The 18,438-nt window shown below is 43.7% G+C and overlaps 1 protein-coding gene across 8 annotated transcripts in view; it reads right to left on the reverse strand.

Annotated features, from left to right (window-relative positions):
• The window catches only part of LOC137369878 (UDP-N-acetylglucosamine transporter TMEM241 homolog), a 207,712-nt gene that overhangs the window by 43,999 nt on the left and 145,275 nt on the right, over nucleotides 1-18,438 (reverse strand). For 7 of the 8 annotated variants that reach the window (XR_010975033.1, XR_010975032.1, XM_068031547.1 and 4 more), the window contains one exon: nucleotides 1,403-1,467. Coding sequence is in view for 3 of the 8 variants with exons in the window: in XM_068031547.1 (XP_067887648.1) it covers nucleotides 1,403-1,467 (65 nt within the window). In the remaining 5 variants the exon portion in view is untranslated. Of the gene's footprint in view, nucleotides 1-1,402; nucleotides 1,468-18,438 lie in introns of those variants that run through there. The other variant, XR_010975035.1, reaches the window with a different exon arrangement.

The following is an 18,438-nucleotide window of genomic DNA, read 5'->3' on the forward strand; positions in this document are numbered from 1 at the left end:
TGTGGAAAGAAATTTCTCCTCATCTTTCCTGTTTCTCTTGCCAATTACCTTAAATCTGTGCCCCCTGCTTCCTGACCCTCCTGCTAGTGGAAACAGTTTCTCCCTAGCTACCCTATCAAAGCCCCTCGTAATTTTGAACATCTTTATTGAATCTCCCCTTAACCTTTCCTGCTCTAAGGAGATTAATCCCAGTGTTTCCAGTCATAACTGAAGTCCCTCTTTTCTGGTACCATTCAGGAAAATTCCCTCTGCACCCTTTCTAAGGCCTTCATGTGAATCTCCATGTATCGTAGGGTTAGAGGGTGGGGATAACTGCATCAGTGCACTCAAAATGAAATAAAAACAGAAAATGCTGGAAATAGTCAGGAAGTCAGATAGCATCTGTGGGAAGAGAGACAGAGTAAACGTTTCAGGTCAATGACCTTTCATCAAAAACGGAAAAGTTACAAACTTAACAGGTTTTAAGCAATCACAGAGTCAGGGAAAGGAAAGGGCGGGAGTGGGGGAGAGAACAAAAGGGAAGATTTCTGATAGTGTAGAAGGCAGGAGAGATTAAATAACAAAAAGGATGATGGTTCAAGGAAAAAGGTATGGTAATGGGGCATATAAAGAAACAAAAGATGGGTCTAGCGGAAGTGTAACACACATATAATTCAGTTCCTATTTTAAAGTTAGATATTCTGCTCTTATTTTTATATTGCCATTATAATTTATTTTCCTCATTTCTAATGGAAGCTGTACACTTCCCCTCCCCAGAGGTGGTTTTGCAGCATCACCACCGGTGGGAGGGTGTCATTATACTGTTACACGTTTGTGTCTGCAGTTTCTGGTACCTCTGGACAAGCAAATGTAATCGCAGAATAAAGTTAACAGGAAGTGCATACAGTTGTTAAGATAATAGATATAGAGAAATGTAATTCTCTACCCCGGAGGGCATGTTCAAGACAGAAATCGATGGATATCTGGATACTAATGACATCAAGGGATATGGGGATAGCACGGGAAAGTGACTGAGATAGATGATCAGCCGTGATCTAACTGAATGGCAGAGAAGGCTCAATGGGCTGAATGGCCTACTCCTGCTCCTATGTTCTTAAATTATGCCCCTGTCCGGCACTCTTAATTTAATTCATGCAAATACATCAGCACCATTGGGATATCCCAAGGTTTGTATAATATATATCTACAGTACAGTGACCCTGTGCTGAGTGGCAATATATCATTGCAAGCCTTTGTGACAAGTGTACGCATGATACAAAATAATGCAGTTTAAATATATGATGGGCAGCATTTCAATTTTGTCCGTGAAAAGAGACTTCAAAATCAGTGTTGTGCCATTTATAGTTCATTCTTTATATGCATATAAACTTATATGTATTTAGGTAATGAAGTGTTTACTCACCAGCAGCTTGTAGAAACATTCAAAAGAGTCTCAAAGACAACCAATGACAACAATGCTGCCAAAACCTAAAGACACAAGAAAAAGTATATATTTATTATTTTGTTCTCTTCCGTCCTTCCTTTTTTCTACCTGAGCTGAAAGAGTGGCCTGTGTAGCATCAAGAACCAACCTGAATAAGTCATTTTGAACTATAACAAAGGGACTGCTAATTCTTGGAATGTCGCCGCCCACACCTATCCCCACCCAATAGTCCAGACAAGAGCTAACAAATCTCACCACCACTGGCAGGAACCTGTAAATCAGAGAGATATGAAGCCTGTGCTTTCATCATTTCAATTTCAAATCAATAGAGAGATCACACTAATTGACAGAAACTAACAAACCAGATTATTTTATTATTCTACAAGCTTATTAAATTTGAAAGCTAGAATGGCAGATATAAGAATGCTTTGGGATGCTGTAGCTGATCAGAATATTTAATAGACCAAGGTCGCACAGGCGAATGTGGCAACTGACGAAAATGCGGCAACTTATCCAAACAAAAGAGGTGTCCACAGGATTGAGGTTTGAAATGTAGGTTTTAATAAAATTATATCAATTTGGATTTAATTTGTTTTGCTACCTAAAATAAATCACTACCTGGCCCAGGGAGAAGCAACAAAACTGATTAGACCATTTGACTGCATTAATAAAAAAAAACCTCATCTACTATACGGTCAAGACCTTAATGTGGTCTTATTTTCCACACATTTTCTCCACAAGACATTCCTCACCACACAACGAAATGATAGGCTTAAATCTGACTTCAGGGTGAATTCCAATAACGTTTTGTCTGTACCCAGAGAATGGTAGTATAAATCAACCAGCTCCCTGGGTCAATGCCTCAACACTTGCATAAATACAGTACCATCGCCCCATAAATTCTGGTACCAAGTCTGGCACTGAAAGTGTCCAAATATTAGCAGGGCACAAAAGTGCAATTTTCTCCTGTTAGGATTAGATTAATAAAACTTAATACCTACAGGTCATTTGAGTTCACTCCCAAGAGGGTTTGCTTATTTCTACTGGTGATTGGTATCTTGCACATTAGTGTGGTGGACAGTTAATGAACACATGGCACATGGCCTCAATATTTTCATTTTCCCCAAATTTACGTTAATGTGAAATTTCACCTCACTATTGTAAACAAGAGTACAGATGCTCTATTTTATTCCTGAAGTTTCCCTTTTTGAAACGCCAATCGTACTTTCACAGCTCCACTGCTGGAAAACCAACTGCAATTTTTCTATTTCTGGAAATACTCAGCAGGTCTGGCAGCACCAGTGCAGATGAAAGGTCACAGACTTGAAATGTTAATTCTTTTTCTCTCCACAGATACTGGCAGACCTGCTCAGTATTTCCAGCATTTCATGTTTTAATTTCAGATTTCCAGGATCTGCAGTATTTTGCTTTCGTAAATTTTCCAGTTTCCTGCTGCTGCAAGTTTAGGAACTTGCCTTAGATTTGTCCTCGGATATAATGGTGCCAGTCACTCCCACAAACAGTCCGAGTATTTAGGGATGTGTCCCTACCATCCAATATACTATACAATAGTGCGACCCAAGGGTGGGTCAATAGTCTTCTTCTTCTTCTCTTCTTTGGCCTCCTTATCTCGGGAGACAATGGGTAAGCGCCTGGAGGTGGTCAGTGGTTTGTGGAGCAGCTCCTGGAGTGGCTATAAAGGCCAATTCTAGAGTGACAGACTCTTCCACAGGTGCTGCAGAAGAAATTGGTTGTCGGGGCTGTTACACAGTTGGCTCTCCCCTTGCGCTTGTCTTTTTTCCTGCCAACTACTAAGTCTCTTCGACTCGCCACACTTTAGCCCCGCCTTTATGGCTGCCCGCCAGCTCTGGCAACTGACTCCCACGGCTTGTGATCAATGTCACAGGACGTCATGTCGTGTTTGCAGACATCTTTAAAGCGGAGACATGGACGGCCGGTGGGTCTGATACCAGTGGCGAGCTCGCTGTACAATGTGTCTTTGGGGATCCTGCCATCTTCCATGCGGCTCACATGGCCAAGCCATCTCAAGCGCCGCTGACTCAGTAGTGTGTATAAGCTGGGGATGTTGGCCGCCTCGAGGACTTCTGTGTTGGAGATACGGTCCTGCCACCTGATGCCAAGGATTCTCCGGAGACAGCGAAGATGGAATGAATTGAGATGTCGCTCTTGGCTGACATACGTTGTCCAGGCCTCACTGCCATAGAGCAAGGTACTGAGGACACAGGCTTGATACACTCGGACCTTTGTGTTCCGTGTCAGTGCGCCATTTTCCCACACTCTCTTGGCCAGTCTGGACATAGCAGTGGAAGCCTTTCCCATGTGCTTGTTGATTTCTGCATCGAGAGACAGGTTACTGGTGATAGTTGAGCCTAGGTAGGTGAACTCTTGAACCACTTCCAGAGCGTGGTCGCCGATATTGATGGATGGAGCATTTCTGACGTCCTGTCCCATGATGTTCATTTTCTTGAGGCTGATGGTTAGGCCAAATTCGTTGCAGGCAGCCGCAAACCTGTCAATGAGACTCTGCAGACACTCTTCAGTGTGAGATGTTAAAGCAGCATAGTCAGCAAAGAGGAGTTCCCTGATGAGGACTTTCCGTACTTTGGTCTTCGTTCTTCGACGGGCAAGGTTGAACAACCTGCCCCCTGATCTTGTGTGGAGGAAAATTCCTTCTTCTGAAGACTTGAACGCATGTGAGAGCAGCAGGGAGAAGAAAATCCCAAACAGTGTGGGTGCGAGAACACAGCCCTGTTTCACGCCACTCAGGATAGGAAAGGGGTCTGATGAGGTGCCGCTATGCTGAATTGTGCCTTTCATAGTGTCATGGAATGAGGTGATGATACTTAGTAGCTTTGGTGGACATCCGATCTTTTCTAGTAGTCTGAAGAGACCACGTCTGCTGACTAGGTCAAAGGCTTTGGTGAGATCAATGAAAGCAACATAGAGGGGCATCTGTTGTTCGCAGCATTTCTCCTGTATCTGATGAAGGGAGAACAGCATGTCAATGGTCGATCTCTCTGCACGAAAGCCACACTTTGCCTCAGGGTATACGCGCTCGGCCAGCTTCTGGAGCCTGTTTAAAGCGACTTGTACATACCATCCAATATACTATACAATAGTGCGACCCAAGGGTGGGTCAATAGTATCCCCTTGTGATCTGAATATTCTGGATATTTGTGTCTTTTGCAATGTGCACTTCCTCAATCTCTTCAGTAGCAGACCGAGATAACATTTGGTCAATCAACATGCTGTGCTATGGCTGGAAGCAGCAGTGCTAAGAGCCAGCATTTCCTACAACAACAACATATATGCAAATGCCTGCTAAGACACACAGGTTCCTTGGAGCTGAACCTTTGACCTATTGTGTCCAGTCACTTTAGTATCTGTACTGCTGGGAAACCAAGTGCATTCAGAAAACAAAGCAACATACAAACAGGAGTAGCTCATTCCGTTCCTCAAGCCTGTTCAACTAGATCATGGCTGATCTGTACCTCAACTCTATTTACCTGCTCCACTTAAAAAATATCTATTCATCTCAGACTTGAAAATTTCAATTGACCCAACATCCACAGATTTTTGGGACAGCAATTTCCAGATTTCTACTGCCCTTTGTATAAAGTGCTTCCTGATTTCACTTCTAAATGGCCTAGCTCTAATTTTAATGTTCTGGATTCCCCAACCAGAAGAAATAGGTTCACTGTTATCTATCCAATAGGGAGACATGAAAACAAAGGGCAAAAAGTAACAAGCAAAATAAAATGTAAGATGGAACCACAGCCTAGCCATGAAATAGTGAACTTATCCTGCAATTCACCAGGTCTATAACCTTAAACAATTTGATATCCACAATCAGGGCACCTTTAAGGTAACCATGTGAGCACAGCCCTTGTGGAGACTAAGTCCCACCTTCACATTGAGAATATCGTCCATCGTGTTGTGTAGCACTATCACCGTGCCAAATGGGATAGATTTCGAACAGTTCTAGCAATGCAAAACTGGCATCCATGAGGCGCTGTGGGCCATCAGCAGCAGCAGAATTGTACTCAACCACAATCTGTAACCTCATGGCCTGGCATATCCCCCACTCTACCATTACCATCAAGCTGGGGATCAACCCTGGTTCAATGAAGAGTGCAGGAGGACATGCCAGGAGCAGCACCAGGCATACATCAAAATGAGGTGTCAATCTGGTGAAGCTACAACAGGAGTAGCTCATGCCAAACTGCGTAAGCGACAGACAGAGCTAAGCGATCCCATAACCAACGGATCAGATCTAAGCTCTGTAGTCATACAGTCATAGAGAGATACAGCACTGAAACAGGCCCTTCGGCCCACCGAGTCTGTGCCGACCATCAACCACCCATTTGTACTAATCCTTCATTAATTGCATATTCCCTACCACATCCCCACCTTCCCTCAATTCTCCTACCACCTACCGATACTAGGGGCAATTTACAATGGCCAATTTTCTTATCAACCTGCAAATCTTTGGCTGTGGGAGGAAACCGGAGCACCCGGCGGAAACCCACACGGTCACAGGGAGAACTTGCAAACTCTGCACAGGCAGTACCAGGAATCGAACCCAGGTCACTGGAGCTGAGAGGTTGCGGTGCTAACCACTGTGCCGCCCACATCCAGCCGTGAATGGTGGTGGACAATTAAACAACTAACTGAAGGAGGTGGCTCCACAAATATCCCCATCCTCAATGATGGGGCAGCCCAGCACATTAGTGCGAAAGATAAGGCAGAAGCGTTTGCGACAATCTTCAGCCAGAAGTGCCGAGTTGATGATCCATCTCTGCCTCCTCCTGAAGTCCCCAGCATCACAGATGCCAGACTTCAACCAATTCGATTCACTCCGTGTGATCGAGAAACGACTGAAGGCACTGGATACTGCAAAGGCTATGGGCCCTGATAATATTCCAGCAATAGTACTAATGACTTGTGCTCCAGAACTTGCCATGCCCCTAGCCAACCTGTTCCAGTACAGCTACAACACTGGCATCTACCTGGCAATGTGGAAAATTGCCCAGGTATGTCCTGTACACAAAAAGCAGGACAAGTCCAACCCGGCCAATTACCGCCCCATCAGTCTACTCTCAATCGTCAGTAAAGTGATGGAAGGTGTCATCAACAGTGCCATCAAGCAGCACTTGCTTAACAACAACCTGCTCAGTGACGCTCAGTTTGGGTTCCGCCAGGGCCACTCAGCTCCTGACCTCATTACAGCCTTGGTTCAAATGTGGACAAAAGAGCTGAACTCAAGAGGTGAGGTGAGAGTGACTGCCCTCGACATCAAAGCAGCATTTGACCGAGTATGACATCAAGGAGCCCCAGCAAAACTAAAGTCAATGGGAATCAGGGGGAAATCTCTCCGCTGGCTGGAGTCATACCTAGCACAAAGGAAGATGGTTGTGGTTGTTGGAGGTCAATCCTATGAGCTTCAGGACATCACTGCAGGAGTTCCTCAGGGTGTTGTCCTAGGCCCAACCATCTTCAGCTGCTTCAATGACCTTCCTTCAATCATAAAGTCAGAAATGGAGATGTTCACTGATGATTGCACAATGTTCAGCACCATTCGTGATTCCTCAGATATTGAAGCAGTCCGTGTAGAAATGCAGCAAGACCTGGACAACATCCAGGTTTGGGCTGGTAAGTGGCAAGTAACATTCGCATCACACAAGTGCTGGGCAATGACCATCTCCAACAAGAGAGAATCTAACCATCTTCCCTTGACATTCAATGGCATTACCATCACTGAATCTCCCACTATCAACATGGGCTACCATTGACCAGAAACTGAACTGGAGTAGCCATATAAATAACGTGGCTACAAGAGCAGGTCAGAGGCTAGGAATCCTGCGCCAAATAACTCATCTCCTGACTCTCCAAAGCCTGTCCACCTTCTACAAGGCACAAGTCAGGAGTGTAATGGAATACTCTCCAATTGCCTCGATGGGTGCAGCTGCAACAACATTCAAGAAGCTCGTCACCATCCAGCACAAAGCAGCCTGTTTGATTGGCACCCCATCCACAAACATTCACTCCCTCCACCACCGACGCACAGCGGCAGCAGTGTGTACCATCTACAAGATGCACTGCAGCAACGCACTAAGGCTCCTTAGACAGCACCTTCCAAACCCGTGACCTCTACCAACTAGAAGGACAAGGGCAGCAAATGTATGGGAACATCACCAGCTGCAAGTTCCCCTCCAAGTCAAACACCATCCCGACTTGGAAATATATTGCCGTTCCTTCGCTGTCGCTGGGTCAAAATCCTGGAACTTCCTTCCTAACAGCAATGTAGGTGTACCTACCTCACTGCAGTGGTTCAAGAAGGCAGCTCACCACCACCTTCTCAAGGGTAATTAGGGATGGGCAATAAATGGTGGCCTAGCCACTGACGCCCACATCCCATGAATGAATTAAAAGTGTGAATTTAAAGAAAATTCCAAAGACACAGGATGAAGACTAATGATCAAACACCCCAAACCAGTATCTGTCTGAATACAGTCATTATTATAATTTTATTCAGATATTGTTCCCCCATTAGTATTTACAATAGCACTATAACTTAGTAGTTGGCAGGAAAAAAGACAGAGGCGCAAGGGGAGAGCCAACTGTGCAACAGCCCCAACAAACAAATTTCTCTGCAGCACCTGTGGAAGAGCCTGTCACTCCAGAATTGGCCTTTATAGCCACTCCAGGCGCTGCTTCACAAACCACTGACCACCTCCAGGCGCGTATCCATTGTCTCTCGAGATAAGGAGGCCCAAAAGAACAAAAGAATAAAAACAAAAGGAGGGGGCCCTCCAATTGCTCAGTTGGTCAGTGCACAGCTCATCATGTACTAAGACCAAGAAACAAGAATGTTGAAAGTATCTGATCTTAATGTTGAGTTTGTTGAGATAGAAGTTGATGCTGTACAATTAGTTTCAGTGTCGCTCGGTTCAGGAAATTAGATACATCAGCCAAAGTTTCCATTCCTGAATCCTGCTGTAAAGCAGTGCCCCTGTGGATATGGGCGAAGTCAGGTGTGAACAGTCATGCTGCCTTCCCCAAAAGACAAATAACCTGCTGACATTCACCAAAGCTCCTACATGAAATGTGGACACTTAAGCAAGATACTGGCACATTGCTAACTCCTGTGGTACTGTATCCCAGCCGGAGTTTGTCAGTTCAGGAGATAAGGAAATGGTTGGGGCGGGGTGGGGGGGGGGGGGGGGCGATGGTGAAAGATGATAAATGATAGCTTTTTTAAAAATTTGAATTCAGTCTGGCAGAAAGCATAGAATTTTTCTCTCTCAGTTTTAAGGATCTGAAGTGAAATGAACCAGTTGTCCGCACCATTTCCAGTGACAGGGTTTACAGAAGAAAATTCCCCATGTTACACGAATTGGCTTGTCTTGCTTAGAGAAAGCATAATGAATGGCAAGAGAGAGAAATGCAACACTGTGGTAGGTTAAGGAGAGGGGCGTATTCTGGGACAGTGGAAGCCGTATATTGTAACTGAACCAGAACTCCAATTTTTTAAAAACGATTTGTTCTTGGGATATGAATGCTGCGAGCAAGATTATATACATTACTCATTCATAGTTGCCATGAGGTAGTGGTAATGGGCTTTCTTCTGGAACTGCTGCCATAATGATGCTCCTACAATAATGCTGGGCAGGGAATTCCATGATATTAGCCTGGAGGAAGTTGGGTGTTGTAACAATTATTGTATTCTCTCATTTTCTCTAATTCTCTATTCTCACTAGCATAAAATTCATAAAAAATAGGAAGATAAAAGTACATGATCACATTCATTCAAATAAAGCTCCAGAGCGTTCATTTCCTTCCTGCTGCTGTGCAAGTCAGCTAGCTGGTAGTTGCAGTGGTAGACCAACTGAAAGCCATTCAGGCAGCCTGGATTTGAATGCTGCCCTCGATGACAATTAAATTCAGCTGTCAAATTCCATATCTTTTTCCCTCCCTTCCGACTACAATCAAAACATTTAAAACCCAAACAAATCACCTAACCACAACTTCTTGATTAATCTGATCTTTTCTATCAAATTTGCTGATGCCGATCTTGAGTCTCAAGACTTCAGTCTTCTTTCTCGATATTAAAAACAGCTCCCTTCAGTGGGAGGACATTTCACTGATTCACAGCAGGACTGCTAGACAATTCTCTCAAGTGATAGCGGGTCTTTATCTCAGCCAGTGAAAAAACATCACGGATATCTATCCTACCCTTTATTGACTGAAACACAACATCAATAGCAACCAGGGTCCCTGCTCAAAATATCAGAAGAGATCAAGGGGGAAAATAGTTAAAGAAAGTGTGTCCAATCTGGAGAGTTGATCTAAAGGTTGGCCGTACAGTTACATGTGGTCATTATTTCATCTTATTAGATGAAATCTTATTATTTTATCTTATGAGCCCACCCACCCCGGACTACCGCAGGAAGGCCACCTCCATTAACCTGGCAGCCTCCGTATGCCATGGGGTGATACTCTGCCACCGCAAAATACTGATCGAGTTATATCTCCTCTAATTGGAGCCTTAAACATGCAAATTAGCTCCCTGAAGTGGCCCTCCCGCCAACAAGGCTGTCTTCCCCGCCCCGGGGCCAGGGAAATTCTGCCCAGTGACTCTAAAGCAACAAAGTAGCTGGGAGCTGTAATGGGCCAGTTAGGTTTTGATCTCCTGAATGATTTTAATCCTTGACTTTTCTTATGCAGAAAGTCAGTCATGGTCAGTAAGATGAATAATATATACATCGGTGTACCTATACGGACTTTAGTAAAGCCTTTGACAAGGTCCCTCATGGCAGACTGGTACAAAAGGTAAAGTCACACGGGATCAGAGGTAAGCTGGCAAGATGGATACAGAACTGAAACAAAAACAAGAAATGCTGGATTCACTCAGCAGGTCTGGCAGCATCTGTGGAAAGAGAAGCAGAGTTAACGTTTCGGGTCAGTGACCCTTCTTCCGAACTGTTCCGAAGAAGGGTCACTGACCCGAAACGTTAACTCTGCTTCTCTTTCCACAGATGCTGCCAGACCTGCTGAGTGAATCCAGCATTTCTTGTTTTTGTTTCAGATTTCCAGCATCCGCTGTATTTTGCTTTTATTATTATGGATACAGAACTGGCTCTGTCATAGAAGACAGAGGGTAGCAGTGGAAGGGTGCTTTTCTGAATGGAGGGATGTGACTAGTGGTGTTCCACAGGGATCAGTGCTGGGACCTGTGCTGTTTGTAGTATATATAAATGATTTGGAGGAAAATGTAGCTGGTCTGATTAGTAAGTTTGCGGACGACACAAAGGTTGTTGGAGTTGCGGATAATGATGAGGATTGTCAGAGGATAGAGCAGGATATAGATTGGTTGGAGACTTGGGCGGAGAAATGGCAGATGGAGTTTAATACGGACAAATGTGAGGTAATGCATTTTGGAAGGTCTAATGCAGGTGGGAGGTATACAGTAAATGGCAGAACCCTTAGGAGTATTGACAGGCAGAGAGATCTGGGCATACAGGTCCACAGGTCACTGAAAGTGGCAACGCAGGTGGATAAGGTAGTCAAGAAGGCATACGGCATGCTTGCCTTCATCGGTCGGGGCATAGAGTATAAAAATTGGCAAGTCATGCTGCAGCTGTACAGAACCTTAGTTAGGCCACACTTAGAATATTGCGTGCAATTCTGGTCGCCACACTACCAGAAGGACGTGGAGGCTTTGGAGAGGGTACAGAGGTTGTTTACCAGGATGTTGCCTGGTCTGGAGGGCATTAGCTATGAGGAGAGGTTGGAAAAACTCAGATTGTTTTCACTGGAAAGACGGAGGTGGAGGGGTGACATGATACAGGTTTACAAAGTTATGAGCGGCATGGACAGAGTGGATAGTCAGAAACCTTTTCCCAGGGTGTAAGAGTCAGTTACTAGGGGACATAGGTTTAAGGTGCGAGGGGCAAAGTTTAGAGGGGATGTGCGAGGCAAGTTTTTTTTACACAGAGGGTGGTGAGTGCCTGGAACCTGCTGCCAGGGGAGGTGGTGGAAGCAGATACAATAGCGACGTTTAAGAGACATCTTGACAAATACATGAATAGGAAGGGAATAGAGGGATATGGGCCCCGGAAATGCAGAAGGTGTTAGTTTAGGCAGGCATCAAGATCAGCGCAGGCTTGGAGGGCCGAATGGCCTGTTCCTGTGCTGTACTGTTCTTTGTACCTACATCCTAAGGACTGCAGCGGTTCAAGAAGGCAGCTTACCACCACCTTCTCAAGAGCAATTAGGGGTGGAAAATAAATGCTGGCAAGCCAGCCACACTCACACCCCCCGAACGAATTAAAAAAAACATCTATCTATCTCATGAGTCTTCATAATTTGTTTACACCAGATGTTAAACAATAACCAGTTCAAGAACTATGAGGGTAAAACAGAGATTGCTTTAATGAGGCAACGAGTGCCTTTGTGGTTTGGTTCAGAGATGCTGGTGGCTGAATGAGTACTCATCAGCCTGTTATTATGGAGTGTGGGTTTTCAATGTTTACTCTCTGAACTCTCCCTTACTTCATTGTTGTGGTTTTTGTGTTTAAAATGCTTATTCTTTGAAATTCTTCAATTACATTTTCAAAGAAGTGTATTTCTGGCAATTAGAACATGATATAATCTTCACGAGAAACATGGAAACAAAAATCTTAGAAATAATATGCATAGCAAAAAAACTCAAGACATCAGTTGTTGTTGATCTATTAAAGATGGTTAACAGAGCATTATAATATAATTGTTGTAAGTAAGCTAGTAAGAGTCATGATAACATGTTAACCAGAGTCTTGGTGGAACAAAATAGGCCACAAGTGGTGTTCATCAGGGATTTGTACTGAGGCCTCAGCTTTTCACCATGCATATCAATGACTTGGATGAAGGATTAGAGAACTGTGCAGCAAAGTTAGAAGATGGCACTAAGTTGGAAGGCACAATAAGCAGTATAGGTGGGAGCAGGACTTTACAAAGCAACAAACAGATCAAGTGAATGGGCAAAACTGTGCCAAATTGAGCTCAATGAGGGGAAATGTGAGGTCATCCACACTGGATCCAAGAAAAACAAATCAGAATATTTTCCAAATGATGAGAAACTAGGAGCTGTGAAGGAGCAGAGATTCAGGTGCCCATGTACACAAATTACTAAGAGTGGACAGGTACAAAAAAAAAATCAAAAACACTAAAGGAATGTTGGTATTTATCTCAAGGGAACTGGAATACAAAGGGGAGGAAGTGATGCTTTGGTTGTACAGAGCCTTAGTCAGAACCCACCTGGAGTGTTGCATTTATATCTGGGCACTGCATCTCAGGAAATATATAATGACCTGGGAGGTGGTACAGTGCAGATTCAAAAGAATGAACCAATAGAAAGGGTTAAATGAGGACAGGTTGCATAAACTTGGCTTGTATTCTCTTGAGCAATAATAGATGAGGAGTGATCTAATCAAGGTGTTTAAAATAAAAGGATTCAATATAATGTAAGTATATGCCTTGCGGAATGGGGCATAATCTTAAAATTAGAGCTAGGTCATTCAAGACAGAAATCAAGAAACATTTTTCAATAAGGGTAATGGTAACCTGGAACTTGCTTCCTTAAAAGGCTATGGATGTTGGGTCAATTGGGGCTTTCAATACTTAAGTGTCTGGTTAGGTACAGGTATCAATTGATATGGAGTAACGGTGGGCAAATGGAGTTGTGTTCCAGATCAACCGTGCTCTGATTGGTGAAAGAGGCTCGAGGGATTGAACGACTTACTTCTATTTCTATGTTCCTAGAATTGGAACAATGTCCAAAATGCTAACCAATCTTGCACTGCCACCTTAAAAAAACGTATACCTGCACACTAACGTCCTTTGCTGCCCTACTACCACTTTATCTGTACTTAATTTCCCTATTCTTACTTCCACAACCAACAGATCAGATCTAAGCTCTGCAGTCCTGCCACATCCAGTCATGAATGGCGGTGGACAATTAAACAACTAACAGAAGGTGGAGGCTCCACAAACATCCCCATCCTCAATGATGGGTGAGCCCAGCAGGTTACTGCAAAAGACAAGGCTGCAACATTTGCATCCATCTTCAGCCAGAAGTGCTGAGTGAATGATCCATTTTGGCCTCCTCCTGGTACCCAGCATCACAGATGCCAGTCTTCACCCAATTTGATTTATTCCATGTGATATCAAGAAACAGCTGAGCACACTGGATACAGCGAAGGCTATGGGCCCTGACAACATCCTGGCTGTGCTGTTGAAGACTCTTGTGCTGCAAAACTTGCCACACCCCTAGCCAAGTTGCTCCAGTACAGCTACAACATTGGCATCTACCCAACAGTGTGGAAAATTGCCCAAATATGTCCTGTACGCAAAAAGCAGGATAAATCTAAACCGGCCAATTACCACCCTATCAGTCTACACTTAATCATCAGCAAAGTGATGGAAGGTACCATCAATAGTGCTATCAAGTAGCATTTACTCAGCAATAACCTGCTCACTAATGCTCCTTTTGGGTTCCACCAGGGCCACTTTGCTCCAGACCTCGTTATAATCTTGGTCATAACATGGACAAAAGAGCTGAATTGCAGAGGTGAGGTGAGAGTGACTGCCCTTGACACCAAGGCAGCATCTGACAGTGTGGCATCAAGGGACCCTAGCAAAATTAAAGTCAATGGGAATCGGGGGGAAAACTCTCCACTGGTTGGAGTCATTCCTAGCACAAATGTGGTTCTGGTTATTGGTGGTCAATCATCTCAGCCCCAGGACATCATTGCAGAAGTTCCTCAGGGTAGTGTTCGAGGCCCAACCATCTTCAACTGCTTCATCAATGATCTTCCCTCCATTATAAGGTCAGAAGCAGGGATGCTCACTGATGATTGCACAGTGTTCAGTAATATTTGTGACTCCTCAAATACTGAAGCAGCTTGTGTTCACATGCAGCAGGACCTGGACAACATCCAGGCTTGGGCTGATAAGAGGCAAATAAAATTTGTGCCACACAAGTGAAAGAAAAAGACCATCGCAAACAAGAGAGTATCTAACCATCTCCCCTTGACGTTCAACGGCATTACCATTGCTGAAGCCCCACTATCAACACCCAGGTGGTTACTATTGTCCAGAAATTTAACTGTACCAACTATATAGATACCGTGGCTACAAGAGCAAATCAGAGGCTGGGAATTCTATGGAAAATTCACCTAACTCTCCAAAGCCTGTCCACCATCTACAAGGCACAAGTCAGGAGTGTGATGGAATACTCTCCACTTGCTTGGATGGGTGTAGTTCCAACAAAACTCAAGAAGTTCAACATCATCCAGGACAAAGCAGCCCGCTTTGATTGGCACCTCATCCACCACCTTAAAATATTTGCTCCCTTACCCACCAGCACACCATGGCAACAGTATGTACCATCTACAAGATGCACTGCAGCAACTTGCCAAGGCTCCTTCGACATCATCATCCAAACCAGTGACCTCTACTACCAAGAAGAACAAGGTCAGCAGACGCGTGGGAACACCATCACCTGCAAGTTCCCCTCCAAGACACAAATCATTCTTACTTGGAACTGTATCACTATTACTTCACTGCCGCTAGGTCAAAATCCTGCAATTTCCTCGCTAACAGCACTGTGGGTGTACCTGCACCACATGAGCTGCAGCAGTTCAAGGTGGTGGCTCAATACCACTTTCTCAAGGGCAATTAATGCTGGCCTTGACAGCAATGCTCAAAAAACAGCAGCACAAAACACAATGGCAGGAATATGGCCTATAACACTCAACGGACTCAATCCAACCCCCAAGAAAGGATAGACTAACTCAGAATGGAGACACAAGGCAACAGGTCCACCCACAAAGGGAAATGACTTAATCCTTAAAGACCCCTCTTTAAGTGGGCAGAACCCTTCTGCTGTACTTCTGACCCAGGGATCATCATCAAATTATCTTTAACCTCAGTAGCACTGATCCCAGAATGTGAACAACTGTAATGAAATCTAATGTAGTAAGTGTTCTTCTGTAAGTATCGAGACAAAATTATATGGTGATTTCACAAAATATAAAACAGGGAAGATGATTACATATTTTGCAACAATTAGCAGGCAAAATTTAGGAAACTTTGCAGAACTTCTCAGGAGATTGGAGACTTCAAGGAAACGTCAGCTACCAAATGCAACTGATTAATGTGTGCTTTAGGTTACATAGAATTACATTGAATCTACAGCAAAGAAATAGGCCATGCAGCCCAACTGATTAATGCTGGTGTTAATGATCCACATGATTCTCCTGGCACTCCACTTCATCTGACCCCCAGCACCATATCCTTCTATTCCTTTGTCCCTCATATGTTTACCTAGCTTCCCCTTAAATGCATCTATAGTATTTGGCTCAACTATTCCTTGCGGTTGAGTTTCACAGGTTTAGCACTGATTAAAGAAGTTTCTCCTTTATATGTTACACACATGCATTACATCAACTAACTTTACAACTTTAGATTGATAACCTGCTCAATTATCTCCAGGAGTTGGGCAGACATTTATAATGTGTTGTTTTCTTTGGAAGGGTCACCTATATTTAGCACATTTTCGTCAAGCTTGTGCCAATTGTACAAATGGCTACTGAAAAGGACCAGGGTTGATGAGATTAAACAGCACTTTCTCATCCTGTAACTTCATACAGACCAATGTAATTTGGCATGAATCTTAGAAAAGCTTGCCCCACTACACCAGGCATTTCTAGTTTCATATCGTTCATCCTTGTGGTTTTAATTATGGACAGCTTATGTCCACTAGGAACAGAGTTAAGAATTCTCAAATAAAACATGTTAAGACCTTTATAACTAAGAAAGGAGACTTTCACTCCAGTCTTAGTTGAAATAGAAGTCTGGTCCTAAAGTTGAAAGAATGGCACTCAAATTCACTGCACACTCTACTCCAGTTTATTACCTTTTACAATCAATCATAAATCAATCCAAACGCTGTGGCAGCAGCTTTATATAACAAGCTACCTTGACTGATGAAGTCACCCATTTCTACATAACTCCCCCGGAGAGTACAAATCAAGTGTGTTCAAAAGCACATAACAAGCAAAATTGAATTTTTTTTTAAATCACAGAACTCAAATAGCCTCCTGTTTTTAGACCATTTTAGCCAGAATTATGGGCAGTCGAGATGGGTTATAAGTCTCTAGATTAATTTCTGACTTCAGGTGACGGCACAGACACTGGAGAACCTGGAGATCAAACTACAGCATTTAACTCATCCCCTCTCATCCATATTTTGTATATGGGAAATGGTGTGGGGACACCAGAGGTAACTGTGAAAGTGGGAACTTAAGTCATTGCAGATAATTCTCTGGCTATGATTAGATAAATAAGAACAGAACCAGGAGAGTGCAATCCCACCCAGCTGGGCCATGGTGAAAAGGTGCTGAAGGAGGATGGTGTGGTCAATTGTGTCAAAGGCTGCAAATAGGTGGAGAAGGATGAGGAGGGATAGTTTACCACAGTCACAGAGGTTGCCATGTGTCTTTGATAAGAGCAGTTTCAGTACGATGGTAATGATTGGAGGGATGCAGAGCTCCGGAAAAGATGACCACGAACATGAGAGGTGACAACATGTTCAAGGACATTGGAGAGGAAAGGGAGGTTGGAGTAGTTTGTAAGGACAGAGGGGTCAAGGTTTAGTTTCTTGTGGAGAGGGGTGATGTCAGCAGATTTGAAGGAGGGACAGCACCTGAGCAGAGGGAACCGTTCACAAAAACAGCTAACATGGGAGCCAGGAAGGGAAGTTGGGTGGGCAGCAGTTTAATGGGAATAGGGTCAAAAGAGCAGGAGGTGGATGGCATTGACAACATGAGCTGAGAGAGAGCAGGAGGGGAGATTAGAGAGAAACAAGAGAAAGATATAATTTCAGGGCTAGGGCAGGGGTTGCCTTAGAGGAAGTTTGGCCCATTGAGCTTGGGGAAATGAGGAAACTGGCAGAGGCAGCTGATCAAACAGTCTCAATCTGAGTAGGAAAGAAATCCATGAACTTCTCACACCTCTTCTTGGAAGTGAGGGTGGAGGAGACAGGGGAGAGTATTTAAGAATATGAATGTCTTCAGGATGTCCCAAGATGCTTTACAGCTAATGAAGTACTTTTGAAGCACAGTCACTGTTGTAATGTAGGAAATGCGGCAACGAAATAACACACAGCAAGATCCCACAAACAACAATGTGATAATGACCAGTTGTTGGTTGAGGGATAAACATTGGCAGAGAGACTGGGGATAACTCCCCTGCTCTTCTTTGAAAAGCGCTATATAGGATCTTTCACATCCACTTAAGAGTGCAGACGGGGCCTTGGTTTAATGTTTCACCCGAAAGACGGCACCTCAGACAATGCAACACCCACTCAGTACCGCGCTGGAGTGTCAGGCTAGATTTTTGTGCTCAAGTCTTTGGAGTGAGACCTGAACCCACAACCTTCTAACTTAGAGGGGAGAATGCTACTAACTGAGCCACAGCTGACACTTTTGGAGATGCGAAATAGAAGCACAGACATGAAGATTTAATGCTGTATGCTGTCAGCAAATATTCATACCAAGCTGTCATACTTGCATTTGTGCTTGGCAGTCTAATTTTTAAAAAGTGCCAATTGCAACAAAATAAATGTTAATGGTCCAAATCATTTAAAACACAAGTAATTTAATCAAATACACCAGTCCCGTAATTGAAAGCAGCCATCTTAACATGAACAAAAATATTGGAAAATATAACTGGTACTATAAGTGACTTCAAGTTTATGTTTGCTGATGTTTTAAGAAAAATGATTACAAATGATTAGGAATTGATTAAAAATTGCAGCAAGGTTTTCTCTCTCTCTCTAATATTATAAGACGTACAATATGCACACGATAGCCACAGGTTAAAAACAGAAAAAATAGACAAGAGAACTAGAGGACAAATTTCTTCACAGAAGGTTGTTGGGATCTGGAATG

This window comes from Heterodontus francisci, chromosome 5 (assembly GCF_036365525.1).
Source record: "Heterodontus francisci isolate sHetFra1 chromosome 5, sHetFra1.hap1, whole genome shotgun sequence".
Classification (NCBI taxonomy): Eukaryota; Metazoa; Chordata; class Chondrichthyes; order Heterodontiformes; family Heterodontidae; genus Heterodontus; species Heterodontus francisci.